The sequence below is a fragment of the Strix aluco genome, chromosome 8, assembly GCF_031877795.1.
Source record: "Strix aluco isolate bStrAlu1 chromosome 8, bStrAlu1.hap1, whole genome shotgun sequence".
Taxonomy (NCBI): domain Eukaryota; kingdom Metazoa; phylum Chordata; class Aves; order Strigiformes; family Strigidae; genus Strix; species Strix aluco.
The window spans coordinates 12,518,733-12,536,052 of record NC_133938.1 but is presented as its reverse complement, the minus strand read 5'-3'; the positions used below and the strand labels follow the sequence as shown (position 1 = coordinate 12,536,052).

General features: G+C 54.9%; 1 protein-coding gene across 15 annotated transcripts in view; it reads left to right on the top strand.

Moving 5' to 3' along the window:
* PTPRF (protein tyrosine phosphatase receptor type F) overlaps positions 1 to 12,886 on the top strand; it is a 391,093-nt gene extending 378,207 nt beyond the window's left edge. For 14 of the 15 annotated variants that reach the window (XM_074832274.1, XM_074832288.1, XM_074832283.1 and 11 more), the window contains 9 exons: positions 1,736 to 1,855; positions 2,987 to 3,141; positions 4,434 to 4,719; positions 6,567 to 6,745; positions 9,210 to 9,336; positions 9,563 to 9,688; positions 10,305 to 10,459; positions 10,929 to 11,064; positions 11,202 to 12,886. In XM_074832274.1, coding sequence (XP_074688375.1) covers positions 1,736 to 1,855; positions 2,987 to 3,141; positions 4,434 to 4,719; positions 6,567 to 6,745; positions 9,210 to 9,336; positions 9,563 to 9,688; positions 10,305 to 10,459; positions 10,929 to 11,064; positions 11,202 to 11,270 — 1,353 coding nt within the window. In that variant the 3' untranslated portion in view covers positions 11,271 to 12,886. The remainder of the gene's footprint in view (positions 1 to 1,735; positions 1,856 to 2,986; positions 3,142 to 4,433; positions 4,720 to 6,566; positions 6,746 to 9,209; positions 9,337 to 9,562; positions 9,689 to 10,304; positions 10,460 to 10,928; positions 11,065 to 11,201) is intronic. The other variant, XM_074832285.1, reaches the window with a different exon arrangement.
* The last annotated feature ends 4,434 nt before the right edge of the window (positions 12,887 to 17,320 follow it).

Sequence of the window (17,320 nt, the reverse complement as noted above, 5' to 3'; positions counted from 1 at the left end):
AGACCCCAAAGAAAGCAGGGACAGATGCATCCCTTTGTCCCCAGGTTACCGCACTCCAGCAGCCAGAGTATAGGATGAGGGCTCTTAGCTCTCAGAAGCCCCACCCTGCTTAAAGTATCTTCAATTAAAAGGCAGAACTTCATTGATTTCTAATTAAGCCTGTTGTTTCCCTTCCCACACATTCCCCTGTAAACACCCTCAGCTAATAATTAAGTTTACTATTCCTTGACAAGCACAGATGATCTTCCATTCACTCCTCTCTCCTAGGGCGGGAAACCATTTTCGGTGCAGTGCACATGGGTGGGAATGAAGTCTTCCTCCTGTCAGCCAGGCACCACGGCTCCACAAGGCGGGGGAGCCGGGTGCCAGATGAAGTAGGGATGCTCAGGGTGCCAAATAAATAGGGAGCTCCGGGCTGGAGAGAACAAAACCAGAGGAGTAGTTTGCAAATACTGAGCTGTGAATAGGAGGAGGATGAGGGCATCAGCAGGTGAGCAGGGAGGGATGCACAGGGAGGTGAAGGGGGCAGAGGGATGGGGCCCTGGGGATGTGTTAGGGCTTTCCGCCAAGTGGGCTACAGCAGGAGCCATGGCCAGTAGCTCAAAGTGCTCTGGCTGCAGAGTTGGGAGGGGGAGGTAAAGGGTGCTGCAGGGAAAGGGGTCTTTTGGGAGCAGCAGTGTTTTTGTGATGGGACAGTGCTGCCTGCAGGAAGGGGCTGAAGGGGTGGTTTGGCCATAGTCTGTGTCTTCTCACAGAGGGAGAAGAAGTTGCGTCTGTGTCTGAGCTGGCATCTGTGCCTTGCTGCAGAACAGTTTTTGAAACACCTGGGAGATGTAGATTTCCAGGGATGTGCCACTTGCCAGAAGGGCAGGTTGACATCTCTCAGGGATGCTCAATACACTTGAGCCTATGGCAGTGCAGAACGGGGTGGCAGGGTCAGCCCGGTGAGCACAGCATCCAGGCTGGAGGCCTGGTGTGGGCTGTGTCCCGTCTTTCACCAGGGTGGGCCACGCTGACAGGGGCACCCCAGGGACTACGGATGTTACGGGGAAAGGTAGTACCTGTTGTTGTATTGTTGGGTACCATGCTGGACTCAGAGGTGTGTCCTGTCTCAGCTCAGTGCTGTGGGTCAAGGACTTTGGTCTGGGATAGCAGGGAGCTGGTGGGGATACAGGCTGCATCTCCCTCACCTCAGCTGCCCTTGGAGCAGAGCCTTCCCCAGAGAAACCACCACTTCCCCTGCCCTGCTTCACCAGCTCTCCTCCCACCAACCCGCAGCTGCCAACCTTCTCTCCATCCAGGTAGAGCTCGAGCAGGGGGATGCTGCAAGCACAGCCCTGAAGACCCCCATCTTCCCAAACAGGAGACAGAGAAGAAAAACTACAGCAGGCACAAATCACTGCTAGCAATTGCTGCATACTGTCTTCATACCTGGTGCTGCTCTTTCTGCTGTGTCTGGTGTTCTGGCCCCCTTCGCTGCCTCCCACCAGGGACTCCAGCAAAAAAAAAAATAAAATCCCTCTTTGAATATGAATCTTGTGGAAAGGAGCCCAGGGTGCGCTGCCTTTCTGCTGGGGATTGGGACACTCAGGAAGAAGGAAATCAGGGTGTTTGGAGTCCCCCTGCACAGTGACTCTTTTCTGTCTTTACCCTTTGAAGGGCAAAGCCCTGTTCCTCACCCCAAATACCCCAGCCAGCAGCCAAGCATTGACCCTTTCTCTTCTCCTCCCCACAGGTAAAGTGTGACCAGTACTGGCCAAGCCGGGGTACAGAAACCTACGGGATGATCCAGGTCACCCTGCTGGACACAGTTGAGCTGGCCACCTACACCGTCCGCACCTTTGCACTGTACAAGGTATGGTGCTGGCTGGGCTCTTCCTGCTCCAGGTAATGCAGAGCCGCTCCCTGACGCTGCAGGGTGCTGCTCGGCGCACAGGCAGAGGCCACCAGCTGTGCCTGGCTTGGCCAAGCGTGTGGCTAGTCCACACATGGGCCATTTCTCACAGCTGGGCTGGAGTGGGAGACTGACTGCAGGTTGTGCATCTGGCCACCACTGGATTTTGGCCAGGATGCCTGATGCTCTCCTCTACACATTCAGACCATGTGATGAGCCCCAGAGTTGGGGCCGTGTTTGCTTCTGGTGAGTGTACGTGTAACAGCTGTCCTCCCATTAGAGGGACAACATGGGAAGCAGTGAATTTTTAGTACTCCTGTCACTAATAATGCAAATGGAGGGGGCGTGCTGACGCGTGTGCGTGCCCTTCTCTCCTGCCTGCTGCGTACCTCATTAGTGTCTGGAAATCCCTGGAGGCAGTGCTAGCAGCAGAGTGTCACGGCAATGCAAACAAGCTCTGCAGCCGGCTGCCTCTGTGCGTGACTGAGTCTGGGCCACACCAGCAGAGAGAGCACAGCAGGGTGCGATGGGGAAACACTCGTGCCCCAGGATGGCATCTCAGCCCCAGCGGTCACCCAGCCAGCCCTGTCTCATTGCTGCGTGGATCATAGCCCTGACTAGACAGGAGCGGGGCAGCCTCTGCAGACATGGGCTGATCAGCCATCCCAGAGAGACCCATGATGTGAGGAGCAGGGAGGGAACTGGCTACTGTGGCCCTTCCATGCCCAGTGCCTGTTTTTCCCTGAACATGCAGTAAGTACATGGGTAGTGACCCCATGCTGTGCAGAAAGGAGTCTTTTACCTTCCCTTCAGTCTGCTCTGCTCCCACAGAGCTGCTCTGCTCCCACAGAGCTGCTCTGCTCTCTGTATCAGCAGGCTTTCCAGAGCATCTGTGTAGACAGAAGCCTTGTAAGAAGCCTACATTTTGCCTCCAAATTTTAAGTTTTAAAAGCCCAATACATGCGTGATCACGCACAGCATTACATGCCTGTTGTTACCCAGCCAGCTGGGTACCTTATTACCCCATCAGTGGGTTCCTGTCCCAGGATGAGACTGTTCTCATGCAAAACAACTCCTCTTTGTGTTCAACAGAATGGCTCCAGTGAGAAGCGAGAGCTGCGACAGTTCCAGTTCATGGCTTGGCCTGATCACGGGGTACCAGAATACCCCACCCCAATCCTAGCTTTCCTGCGACGGGTCAAGGCCTGTAACCCACCAGATGCTGGGCCCATGGTTGTCCATTGCAGGTAGGACGGTGTGTTTGCAAAGCTGCACCTGCACACGTGCCTTCTGGCTGCGGGGGTTTTGACCGGTCCACCTAAATGTCGAGTCTCCTGTTCCTGCATGGAAGGTTTCATGGTCACATGCACTGCATGCTGGGAGCAGGACAGCAACCATCAGTGATAACATTTGTATTGCTACTCTCCGTCAGATTAAACAGCACTGATGTGTGGAAAGCCTCACAAAACACTTTTTCCTGCAAAACTGCAAGTCGTATTTAAAAATTAAGTGATCTGTGCCCAGCATAAGTAGGTGGTACCTTTCAGAGGCACATCATTGACAGACACGCATGCAGTGACCTCTACAATCATTCATATGCAGTATTTACAGTAGAACTCTTTTGCAGGGTAGAAAGGCAGCTTTTTAAGCAAAATATTAGTCTACTAAGGCTCAGCATCTTATCCAGGCAAGATTTATCTGTACCGGCCAAGTGGGGACTATTACTGAACAAACCACTCCATCATTGCTGTACCAGCATACGCCTTACCAGCAGTGCTTAACGCTCTTCCTTCATGCTCTGTTTCAGATGGGAGTGGGATATAATTAACACACAAACAAGCTGTATTAAAGCCCTGTTAAGGATCTGACTTGCACCATAAATGAGGAAATGTCTAGCTCCCTATCTCTGCCTGTGTTTACATGTCACGACAGCATGTCTGTTGTTTTCAGGGTGCGTAGTTTGGGGATTGCTACTGCCCTTCCAACAGACGTGGAGAGGCATCTGGTGCTTGAGCAAAGGGCTCAGCATGGACATGCGTGACCTCACCTTTCTGCTTTCCCCTCTCGGCCTGGCTGTCCTCATTTTATGGGTTAGGAGACAGTGACTCAGGTTAGGGAACAAGCAGGCTTGAAACTACAGGCTTCACCGGTGCCGGGGCCCAGCCTGGACTTGAGGTCTTTCAATATCGCGCTCACATATGCTGTCACTCTCCTGCCTATTAAACACATTTTTCCTTCTCTTGTGGAGGTGCTGCCAGCCACCGCAGGGACCAGCAGAGTGACAACGTGTCCTTCCTGCTCCATCAGTGAAAGGGGGACAGGAGAAGGGCTGAGCAGCCTCCCACATTCTCCAGTGCCTCTCTCCCTCATTCCTCCTGTTCCCTCTTGTTTGGGGCTCAGCTCATAGCCCTCAGTGTGGGGTAAAGCAGCCTTTACTCCCCTTTTGTGCGCTCTAGGCCCAGGTGCTTACTTAAGCACAGAGCTTGCGTGACATCTGTAAGAATAGCGTCATCTCAGGCCATGTGCTTTGTTCCCACAGTGCTGGCGTGGGCCGAACTGGTTGCTTCATTGTCATTGATGCCATGCTGGAGCGGATGAAGCATGAGAAGACCGTGGACATCTACGGCCACGTGACATGCATGCGCTCTCAGCGCAACTACATGGTGCAGACAGAGGACCAGTACATCTTCATCCACGAGGCCTTGCTGGAGGCAGCCACGTGTGGCAATACTGAGGTGCCTGCACGCAACCTCTTTGCTCACATCCAGAAGCTGACCCAGGTGCCACCAGGCGAGAGCGTTACTGCGATGGAGCTGGAATTCAAGGTCAGTGGCACCCCTGTTCCCCGGCACCCTGTCTCTGCCCACACAGCCCCACCGGGCCGCTTGCCCAGGGGCTGAGAGGGGAGAGCCATGGATCATTGCAGGCAGTTACTCTGTTGTGTGTTTCTAAACCAGGTAGGCAGTGATTTAAAATACATTTGAATTGTAAAGCTTGTGTCAGCCATGGTCCCCCCTGGATTGGCAGCTTCTGGGGAGGATATAAAAGGCAGATGGATGCGCGGTTCTCAGCAGCACGTTCTGCTCTAGGTTCACTGTGCGGCAGGAGCTGCATCTGAAATCAGATGCAGATCGTGTTAGTGATAATTGATGTTACTGTGAACAACTTGTCTAGAAACGGCTCCCATTTAAATATGTGAGACGTTTCTAGTCTCATTTCTTCAATGCTAAGCTCTGTTATCTTTTAACCACCTCAATGCCAAGGCTCAGTGTCTAGAATTGGTGAAGGCAGTGTTTTAAGGCACACTGTTTTTAAGAAGCCAAGCCCACATTTTGCTATCTGTATCTGTGAATGCCAACTGCAGATATTTATTACAGCTTTGGAGATGGAAGCAAGCTCTGGTAAGCACCCATATTCTCAGACGAGGTGCATTAGTCCAGTGAACTCATGGAGGGGAATATAGCTCATGCAGGGAGGCAGCAGACCATGCAGGCTGTGAAATGAACTGCAGCAATACAGCTTCACCCTGGGGATTCCCTGCAAGTGACAAAGGAGCAGGAGAGGCAAAATATTGACTTTCTGTGTAAACTAGGAATAGCTGAGCAGCTCTGTCCTGTGGTTACCAGAGCTGCTGATGTCCTGGGTTTGGGACAGTAGAACATGCTGCATTAGTATCTCCTGGTGACACCTGCCCTGAGAATCTCCTCAAGAGAGCCACGGAATTAGGCTCAACTCTAGTCAAACATTTGCTGTTTCTCCAAGGCTCTCTTCAGAACAGTAATAGAACTGTTCCCTGGCAGTGTACACTGCATGGGAAACCCTGGGGACCGGGATATGGCAGGGCCTCACATGGCTGCATCACTCCCCAAAGAGCAGCCCTGTCCTTCTGCAAGGAGCCTCTGGCAAGGACCAGCTGCCACACATAGAGAGAAGGGTGGCTCTGGAGAGTCTTTTGGGGAAGGGAAAAAAAAAAAAGAGGGAATTCTGTTTGAATGCCTCTGCCAGCAAGATCTAAGCAACACATTTACCAGGACTCCAGTTTACAGGGCTCAAAGAGAACCATGAAATGTCTCACAGTAACCCAAAATAGACCTTCTTTACCTAAAACTGTCACAATTCTCACATTTTTCTTGGGTCCTTCTGGGCTGAGAAGTAAATAGCAAGACATTGTTGGAAGATGGAAAGCTTTCCTTCCCTGATGCCACCAGGCCTGTGTCTCTGGTTCAGCGAGGCACAAAGCTTCACGTCCTGGCCCTTTGTCAGTCAGAGAGCTGCTGTGGGTCCCCGCTCCACTATGTGTGGTTTTGGGGCTGTGCCAGCAGGTCTGTCCAGGTGGGACTGTGTGTCACCTACAGCCATGCACCAGAAGCCAGCAGCGAGGCCGTGCCATGCCTGGGTGTGCAACGTCACAGCAGAGGGGCCAACGTGGTACTGAAAACCAGACTGATTACGGTGAAATAGAGCAGCCAGGTGCAGCCTCCTCATAACATGGCGGCAGAGCCCTTCGTCTGGTCTGATAAGACCTGGTCCCCAGCGGCTGTCCCTGGGTCAGAGGAGGGAGCGTGGCTGCGTGCCCAGAGGGACTCCTGCCTGCCCTGCTGCCAGGGTCCTGATTTTGCCCCCAGACTGCTGCATCCCCAGCAGGGGCCTGACACGTCTCCTCCTCTTTCAGCTGCTGGCCAACTCTAAAGCACATACCTCACGTTTCATCAGTGCCAACCTCCCATGTAACAAATTCAAGAACCGCCTTGTGAACATTATGCCATACGAGCTGACGAGAGTCTGTCTGCAGCCCATCCGGGGTGTCGAGGGCTCCGATTACATCAATGCCAGCTTCATAGATGGGTACAGGTAAGGGCCACCTTAGGTGCCTGGGCCAGCCTGTCCTGCCTGCTTGGGAACCTGGGCAGAGCTGCTTTTTCCTCTTTCCCAAGGACTGGTCTTGGCTGACTAGAGGTGGGCTGGGGACCACTTTATTGCATTTTATCTATTTCCATCTTCTCAGATGCTCCAGCGTGTCTAGTTACAATACGTGAAGACTGCTAGTGAGTGAGCTGCCAGGCTGGCTTGTATTGCTGTAGACAGATGCCCACATGGCTGGAGTGGGAGGCTGGGCTGGTTCCTGCGGAGATTTATAGGGTCTTCTGGTAGGCATCCCTTGGCACATGTTTTACATCTGCAGCACCTAAGGTAAACCTGCCCTCCCTCACTAGCTGTAGCAACCAGAGGTAGAAGTGTGCTTGCGCTGCGTGGCTGATCCAGGCAGAGTCCAAGGCTCATTGCCCTACATCTTGATTTTGGGGGGAGTCTGTGGATCCTCAGGCAGGGCTGGTGCTGGACACTGGGGAGCTTGTCACTGGGTTCTGCTCCCCAGGATACCTTTTAGAAAGCACAAATGAAGATCTAGTGGGGCAATAATACTTACGGTTTCTGTATCTAACTGCTGGCATTGTTTAGCACTCAGCTGCTAAGTGCCAGGAGAGGAGAATGCAGGGAAACAGCTCAGTGGCCACATCTCCTTCCCTGCCAATCCCCAAACAACAATCTAGACCAAATCACAACAATGCACATACAAGGCTCATTCCTGTCATCTCTCTGTGCACCACTGCAGTAGGATCACCCAGTGCAGGAGTGGGGGGATATGATGGATGTGGTACAGTTCCCCTCCAGCTTGGCTCTGCCCAAATGCTTCTTATGAGCTGGGGACCTCCTGGGAGCAACAGGCACGGCCAAAGGGAACAGATGTTGGTGCAGGCCAGCCAGCGGCTCTGTGCTTCCATCCCTGCTGCAGCAGCTGAGCCCAGGAAGGGTTCCCAGCAGGAAGGGCTACATGGAGGCCAGAGTGGGCAGGGAGCAGAAGGGGAGCAACCCTGGGAGCATCCCAACCCAGCAAAACTGCAGTGAGCCAGGCTTCCTCAGGGCGGGATGGAGTAATGGGGAAGGATGAAGGGGCTGGAGAAGAGCTGTCACAGAGCAGCCTCCGCTCGCTCCCTCCTGCCTGTGTGGCTCCGAGCTGTCCAGCACCACGTCATTAACGTGGCCACATGTCTGCGCGCAGGCAGCCCGGTGTCTGACAGGGGGGCTGCAGCCACGGTGCCCTGGCTTCAGGGCTGATTCAGAGCGATGCTGGTTTTGCCCCTTGGTGGTGCTACAGAGGGAGGGAGGGCTGCCAGCACGGCAGGTGGTACCATTTCATGTGCTACCTACCCCATCCCTGAAGAGCGCTGTTATCTCTTCTCGGCCTTTCCTTTGAACCAAGCAATCTTCTTGGCATTATCTAAAGAGATCAGTTGGCCCAACGTCCTGCAGATATCACTGATGCTGCATCTTTATTAGCTCTTTTGTTTCGTTCTGCAACCCCACTCCCTGCTTTTTATGATGTCTTATAAATCCACCTTGAAGCAGCCTCTGTCTTCATCCTGCACATTACAGCTGTCCTGCAGCACGTTCATTAATTTTTAGCACCAGTGGAGAGATGAAATGCCGGACCGGAGGATGCTGCCCCTCCTGCCACGGGCTCCGGCGCCCCGCACTGGTGAAGCCAGACCGTGCCTCCGCCACCCGTGCGGCGCCAGACCCCTCTCACAGGCAGCACGGCAAAGAACCAACACACTGGAGCTCGCCCTTCTCAGAGGCCAGAGCACCAGGGGTGCTTTCTTCAGGGTGGGGGCCAGGCTGGGGCAGATCAAGCTCTGCTGTTAAACAGGACATTTTGAGAGATGCTCTGGTTCACAGTAGAACCAAGGACAAATTTAGAAGCTTCAGAAAAGCTGGTAAAAGGGTATTTGTTGTTTCCACACTGCCCTAGTTACTAGCTGGTGTGCATGATCCAGGTGTCCTGATTCAGTTGCTCTGTGTCTTCCCATGCAATGAGAGGGATGGTGGGTGCTGCAGAGAGTAAAAGTACAGGAACCCCGGGGTGCTGCTGGTATCGTCCCCAAGCACAGCCTCTCCTTCCAGCCTGGATGGGTGCTGGCAGCCTGCTCAGGTGGGGCTGTGTGCCAAGAAGGCTCTCAGTGCAGCAGCGCTAGGGACACTGTCACCCCAGCAAGGACTTACCAGCCTTTCTGGATCCTGCACCCAGTGGTGCTCGCTGCATCTGTGGGGAGCACTTAGAAGACACACGCTGGGCAGGCTTGTTCCTCCCCCTGAGTCCGTGTCTAGTCCTAGAGACCTGCCTCCTGCAGCTGTGTTGTCAGCCCTGCTCCCAGCTGCACAGGGGCCCTGCCTCCAGCTCTCCCAGCCCACCAGCCCCCAGGAGTGGCTGCTGCCCATCTCCCAGGAGCTGGTCCAAGCACCATTATGTTCGTCGCAGGCAGCAGAAGGCCTACATCGCCACGCAGGGACCACTGGCTGAGACCACGGAGGACTTCTGGCGGATGCTCTGGGAGCACAACTCCACCATCGTGGTGATGTTGACAAAGCTGCGCGAGATGGGCCGGGTACGAATCCTGCTGGGGGAGAAGGGGACTGTGTGGCTGCTGTCTGTGGGCACGACCTCTCAGCTCACCCTAGTCTGTCCCCAGCACCAGCTGCTGTGGGCCGGCCTCCTGTCGGCCTGTCCTGTGGCTGACCCTGTGGCCCCACAGCCACATACGCTCCCAGGGAGTGGGAGGGAGGAGCAGCAGCTTCTGGGTGCTGATGTCTTACTGTGCTCCTCATCCACAGGAGAAGTGCCATCAGTACTGGCCCGCGGAGCGCTCTGCCCGCTACCAGTACTTCGTGGTGGACCCCATGGCAGAGTACAACATGCCACAGTACATCCTCCGGGAGTTCAAGGTGACAGATGCCAGGGTGAGTGCAACTGCTGGCTCCCCAGTTCCTGCGCCTCTGCCCTACCTTTGCCCTGCCCAGGCCAGCAACAGGGCTGTGCAGCAGCTCCTGGAGGAACCAGAAAGCAAGGTGTTGCCTCGCACTGCAGGCAGAAATGGCTGCTGCCCCCCACCTGCTGCACCTCTCACAAGTTCCTTCCTTGCCAGCTGTGTCAGCCCTGGTGAGCAGCTCAGGGATCCTATCAGCACCAGACCGTGCCTTGCCTGTGCTGCACACTTGGGCAGGTGTTTAACATGGGCTCCCCTGCACCTGGAGTCTCTGTATGCAGCATCTGACCAGGTGCAGGACCCCTGTGTGACAGTAAACGTGGTCGTGGGGTGGAGCTGGGCCCAAACAGGACCAGGGCACTGACCCAACAGACCCTGCAGGGGCCAAAAGCCCTGCTCAGCTCACCTGCTATGGGGTGAACACGGGAAAGCAGAGGCAGGCCCCAAACACTCAGCAAAAGATCTGCCTGGGCTCATCCATGGCCTGTGGACAGTCTCGCCTGGCCTGGGCCAGGGGGTCTGAGAGCAGGTCAGCCCCTCTTGCTGTCTCCTCACCCACAGTTCACATCTTAACACCCCTGTCCTCGCAGGACGGCCAGTCACGGACCATCCGCCAGTTCCAGTTCACAGACTGGCCTGAGCAGGGAGTGCCAAAGACAGGAGAGGGCTTCATCGACTTCATTGGACAGGTGCACAAGACCAAGGAGCAGTTTGGGCAGGATGGGCCCATCACAGTGCACTGCAGGTGAGTGGGGACAGATCAGCACTCACCTCTGCCTTCTGCAGCCCTCAGAGATGTCCCCTACCTTGCTCAGACTGGCAGCTGCCAGCTCCCCTGCGCTTGGTGCCCCTCCTGCATACTGCTGGCAAGAGGCAGATGGGACGAAGAGGCACCAACATCCACGGGTGCCATTGGCAGCCTTTCTGCCAGGTGACTGGATTAACCCAGTGCCCTGGTGGTACTGATTCATAGCTCCTCAGAAGAGTCCTTGGGCAGGGCAGAGCGCCACGGCAGCTTGGCCCAGGGGCGAGACAGAATCGGTGGACCCCATGGGGCTGAGGGGGCACCTCTGGCTGGCAACGTCCCTGTGGCCTCTCCTGACTCCACTGAGCACGTCCCCATGCGCCATGAGCTTGCACCGCTCCTAGGAGCTCTGCAGAGCCTCGCTGGGGTTGGCGGGTCTCTAACGGCACCTCTTGCTCCCTCTGTGCAGCGCTGGGGTTGGGCGCACAGGCGTGTTCATCACGCTCAGCATCGTGCTGGAGAGGATGCGCTACGAGGGGGTGGTGGACATGTTCCAGACGGTGAAGACCTTGCGGACGCAGCGGCCAGCTATGGTGCAGACAGAGGTGAGTGTCCCCTCCTTCCCGAGGCGGGGGAGATCTGTGGGAGAAGGGAGGAGAGCTGGCAGCTCTGGATGTGCAGCCCTGCTGCCCGATGTCCTTGGGTCCCCGCTTCTCACGCTGCCCCCCTTGCTGCCTTGCAGGACCAGTACCAGCTGTGCTACAGAGCGGCACTGGAGTATCTCGGCAGCTTCGACCACTATGCAACGTAACTAGTGCTTTCCTCCAGTCGCGGTGGGGATGTCTAGGAGTGGAGACGGGTCCCTCTGAGCCAGAGCCGCCCATTCCTCAGTCCTTCTGTACAGACGGAGGTGCTGCCCCGGCAGCAGACCTCCATGCCAACCAGTTCTGACCACGGCATTTAGGAACTTCGCCCCAGCGCCAAACGAGGGAATCCGACTCCAAAAGCATTTCCAGTCTCTGGCTGAATTTCTGCTCATGTGCATCTCTCGCCCTCTCTCACGCGACTGCATTTCACAGCGAGGCTTTAGGTGGGTGGAATGGGATCTTTTTTTTAAACATGTAAAATAGTTACTAGTGGTTTTTATAATCTCCTCTCTCTTTATTTTTATTTTTTGCAAGTCTTAATGTTTTGCCCAGGCAGAACTGGACCCGCCAAACGTTTGGGAGTTGGGATTTTTTTTTAATTTCCTTTTGCTTTTACATTTTTTACTGCCCTGTGTTTATTTCAGCCCAGTCACTGCTGGTTCTGCCCATTTTAGTGCAGCTTCCTTGGTAATTTGCAGCAGCTGGCTTGTGGTTCCTGCCCGGCTCCATTCCCCATAGGCTGCTTTTTAATCCTCTGTAGAATATGAAATTTCATGGAACTGGACCTAAGCTACCAATTATTTTTTTAGCCTTTTCCTCCCCCCCATTATTTCCTGAGTAGGTTTGGGTTTGGGAGGGCTTGTGGGGTCACCGGAGAAGCGGTCCCCTTTGTCAGCTGGAAACCGTTCAGTCCTATTACAATGCGTGTTCAACCAATCCAGTGACCGTGTGTATTGGCAGATCCCGATATGACGTGAGTTGTCGTTGCCTTGTTTGTGAGAGACCCGAAATCCCGGGCTCCAGGCTGTGGAGCCTCTTTTTGTGTGTCTCGCTGGGAAGGGGGCAGGAGAAGCAAGTGGGTCCCACACTTCCCCGGGGAGGGGATGGGAAGAGCGAGACACGGCCCTTTTTGTTAATCCCGCGGTTCCGTGCGTGCAAGCGCCATTCTGTCACTTCTCACCAGTGAAGTGCATCAGAGCATTTACAGTGGCAAGGAGCACAAGCCCAGCCGTCCCCCGAGCAGAGCCGCGCCGGCTCTCTTTGGAAAGCAGGGTACTGCAGGGAAGGGGAGGGGAGTACACATGGCTTCAGAGGTTGGGTGTATCTATAATTTCTGCTATCCTGCAAATGTTAAAAGTCACTAGAATATTGTACTTTCCGCTACTTCAGGACGTTCTAATGAACCAATGTGGCAAGACTACTGGACTTAATTTAATGGTACTATATATTAATACTCCTTATTATATCACGCTTGCACTAAAGATGGGGAGTGAGCAGCCCTCTTTTGAGTGCATTGAGTTATGAATAAAGGTGGTGGAAGGGTATCTAATTGTATTATCACATGTATTCCGAATGTTAAGAATCCAAGCTACGTTGAAATCAGCAATCCAGGGTTGGTAATGTTGGAGGACACATTCATTTTTACCTTGTGGATGCATAGTGCTGTAGGGGTCACTGTTGTATACAGTCTGTTTTCTATTTGTTAATAAAAAAAAAAAATCTACAGCATCATTGCATAATTCTTGATGTTAATAAATTTGAATAATCGGGTTTCATACAAGCTGGCTTTGCTGTCTGTTTCTTCGGCAATAAGCAGAGGCCGTAGAGTCCCTTGGAGCTGGGCATGCTCCCCAGCCTGTTGCCAGAGATGTCCTTTCCCACAGGCACATCCCAGCCATGAGTGCCCCACACTTTCCACAGGGACCCTGTGCTGGCAGGGAGCTCGGAGACCCTCTGTGACAACCCCCTCTGTGCATGCGTGTGCTCACCTTCTGCCCACCTGCAGCCGTACCAGGGTGCACCAGGAATCCTCCATCCCTGGTACCTCCAGCAATGGCTCCTGCCGAGCCCATCTTTGCAGCCGTGGCCCTCTCTGGGTCCCCTCCACTTCCCAAAGGATGGATCATTCCCAGCAGGAGGAAGCCAGTAGCCACCTTCTGCCCAGGCCATGCTCTGCACAAGTTGTACCAGTGGTAGCTGGGGCCTGAGACCTGCCCTCTACAGCTGCTTTAGCGCCAGTTACTAATCCTCAGCGGGCTTTGGGATGTAGCAGATGCAGCCCTGGGGCGATGCTGAGCTTTTCTGGATGCCAGTTTACCTGCAGCCCCCTCCCTGCCAGCATGCTGGCTGCAGGACCAGGCTGGACTTTGCTTGTGAGTTTGCAGGAAAGAGGAGTTTGGTGGCAGTATCAGTCCTGGATGAGGCTGAGACGTTGCCAGCCTCGTGGGACATGGCAGTAACACTGTTCTGCAGCACTGAGCACAGTTGTGTATGCAGAGTTACTGCTCAGCACTAAAACCATCGCCTGGCCTCTAACTGCAGAACAGCACCCACGTATGTTCAGGTGTGAAACCCCTGCCGAGGCATGCGGCTGTGCCCGCTCTGCAGGGGTCGGCCAGCCCCAGCCCTGCAAACCCCAACCCTACAAACCCCCGCGTCAGTGCCGGCTCCTAGAGAGGGCAGCACCTGCAAACAGCACAAGCGTGCAAGGGAACGGCCAGTGCACGTGCCACATGGGCCAGGGCCCTGTGGCCTGCCCATCCTTCCTGAGGAAGCCAAATCTGCCCTGGCCAGCGTGTGCACGATGGGTGGGTGCATGTCGCAGACAGACTGATGAGCTTTTCCCTGACGTGACTATGGGCACCTTCTTGCTGACTCCTCGCTGACTTTGCTGGAGCTCAGCCACACGCGGCGTTTCCTGCCAGGTCAGACCGGTGCCTGAGCAGGTGCCAGATGCAAAATGGTATTTCCCCCTCGCCCGGCTGGTTCCTACCCCAGTGCTTCACCCCTGGGGTGACCTGAGGCCAGTGAAGCCTTTCCCCGGCTCTCCTGTCGGGCAGCCCCACTTGAGGATGCAAATCCAAGGGCGAAGCAGGCTCCTGCCCTTGCAAGGCAGCACACGTGCGCAGGCGTGTGCACACACACACGTGCCAGCACCGCTGGCATCGGGACACTTTGCATCGCTGCCAGGACCCAGGATGGCATGGCTACACAGCCAAGCGTGCACCTGCTCATACGCAGGTGCGCTTGGGGAGGAAGGATGCTGTGCGAATCCCTGTGCTTTAGGAAGCTGGCCAGCTGGGAAGCAGGCGGCGAGCACCTGCCTGCGTTGCAGCAACAATGCTTTGGCTGTGCCGCTAAACTACATTGGTGACAATGCTTTTGCCACACAGATGTGCCACTCCCTGAGCACACACCAGCCACTGCCATGTGCACAACATGAACTGTTAGTCCGTGTGTGGTTTTGAATGCAGTGATTTGCTCTCGCCTAAAACAGCAGTTGCCAGAACACTTGTACGTATGCACAAGCACGCACACATGTACCTTCTTTCTCCTTGTCCGGGAACACTTGGGGCTTCCCTCCCCTACTGATTTCTTGTTCTTAGCCCAAATCCTTTACAGCCAACTCAGCCTGGGCTGAAGTGCTCAGCTTTCCCTGGACAGAAAGGATTTATCCTAGCTGGCATTTTTTTTCCCCATCTTCTTTGATATCAGTTTGAGACTTCTCCCTCCCTCTGGTATCAGACTGGCTTCGCAGTGCCATGCTGTGCTCCAGATCTGAAGGGAATGGTCCCAAGACAGTGCCATAAGGCAGCATGTGGCCTCCTTCCTTTGGACTCTCTGACACACCAACCATATTCGCTCTGAGCAACGGAGCTGAATAGTTACTGCTGGCTTTTTCTTTTCTTAGTGAAAATTTTCCATTCCTTAATTGTATCAGGTAGCCCTAATGCAGCCTCAGATAAGCAGCTTTGTAAAGGGCATGGTTTGGCAGGTGGGACAGCAGCTAAATGGCAGCTAGTCAAAGGTGAATTCCTGGGCACCAAGGTGCTCTTCTGCTCTTTTTATTTTCGTTTTTTTAATTCATTCCACTGATACCTGTAGCAAGAGAGCTGTGTAGGCCCTGCCTAGGCTTGGCTTGCCTCCTAGTGATGCTAAATCATAAGATCATACAATGGTTTGGGTTGGAAGGGACCTTTAAAGATCATCTAGTCCAAATAACATCCTGCCCAAGCACTTGCCCTTTGGGGTTCCATTACGTTAAATTTTGTTTTTCAAGGGCAAAATAGTTGTTAAATAAGGAAAAGAAACAGCTGAGCTTACTCTGCGCAGTAGCTTGGCAACTCCTTCCCCCACAGTCCTGGCATTTTTTGGTTTTCAGCAACATTGCCATTTTAATTTGTAAAGTTTCCCGGTTAAAAGTGACCTTTTTTTTTTTTTTTTTTTTCTTTTTTGCCTGTTCTGACCTGGCTCATTTCTGAGAGCAGGAAAAATTCTGATCCCTCCAATTAAAAGTTCGTTGTTGCCCTTTTGCCAGTTTTAATAAGTAATCTCAGTCCACAGTAACGATTATATGTCATCAGGTTTTCCTCTCTACATGTTTCTGCTCACAGCAACATTTTACCACTCGGCATAAAAAGACTGGCTCATGTCTCCTGCTATTAGAAAGTTGGTCTTTCTTGACCAATGGATAGCAAGTGCAGCTGCCAGGCCACCAGAAAGGCCAGAAATGCAGAGTTCATCTTAAAACCAGTACCTGACAGTTTTCTGTGTTGGTACCTCCATCTGTAGGAAGAGGAGTGTTGTACCTGCTGTGATTTTAATGCACTTTGAGGTTCTGGTCCGAATACCTGGCAATTGGGAGTCTGAGCAGGTCAGGGGGGCAGCAGACCACAGAAAATATGGGTTGGAGTGATGTTTTTGTAAGACTTTCGGGGCTGCTGCGTGCCCATAGCATGACTGAAGGAAAAAATATCAGGAGTAGCACACGGTGAAATTAAGGTTTTCAGGCACGAGGGACAGATTGTTGTCTCTGAGGAGGGTTACTAGCTCTTTCGGGTGGGCTGTGCTTACTTTGAAGGTTGCCTATTGGCACTTAAAAGATTTTTAAAAGCATTTAGCCCAACAGGATCTGTGAAAATCGCAGCCAGTCCCTGCCCAGGGGGGGTCAGTATCCCTAGACGGGCTCTGCCAAGCGCTCAGCCTTGTCCACACTTGCAAGCATTTGCTGCTGCAGCTGCACTGTCAGCTCCCAACCCTCAGCACAACGCCGGCGGATTATCGACAACGGACGCTGGCCACGGGGACACTTTTCCACGTTCCGAGCTGACCGGTCTGTGCTGGCAAAACCTGCTCGCGTGGGCCGGGCCTGGCGCCGGCCCAGCCCCAGGTTGCCTTTGGTGCCAGAAGTTTGCGTGGTATCAAATTCTACTTTGGCTTTGCTTGCACACAGAAATTGTAGGAGTATAATTAGCTCGGTTAATGCGCTCGATTGGCACATGCCTATTGTGTGTCACCATCCAGCGCCCGAAGCCCATTAGCTCACTAGAGCACCCATTTACACAGGATTAACGCCTAACGTCGCGCTAAGCGCCTACACGACCAGGTGGCTCCGGGTGCCCCGCCGGTGCTGCGGAGGCCCCCGGGGCTCCCCGGGCCACCGGGGCCCGGGCCCAGCCGCCTTCGCCGGCCGCTCGGGGCGGGCCCCGGGCCCCTGCACCCGGGACTGCCCGCTGCAGCTCGGCATAGCTGCCAGCAAAGGGGCGAGGCTCCTGTCCCCGCCCGGCCGGCCCGGCCCGGCCCGGCCTCTCCCCTGAGGGCAGCACCGGAAGCCCCGCGGAGCCCGGGCCTGCCCGGGGCCGTTGTCAGGCCGTGCCGTCGCGCTGCCCTCGGGCCTGGCCTCTCCCCCCACCCCCGGGCAGGTGCCTCTGGGGACCCGGAGGCGGGGCGGGGGTGGGTGGTCCCGCCCGCCGGGGGGGCCCCGGCCCGGCCCGGCCCCGCTGGGAGCCTCGAGCAGGCCCGAGCCACCGCCCCCCAGCGGCTGCCGGCCCGGCCCTCGGCCCGTCCGCCTAGCAACCGCCCCGCTCCCGGCCTCCTGATTCGCTGGCTCGTCCCGGCCGGCCGTCGAATTCCTATTGGCTGCGAAGCGAGAGAGGGCAGCGATTGGCTGCGGCGGCGGAGGCGGGGCGGGCGGTGGAGGGGAAGGGGGCGGGCC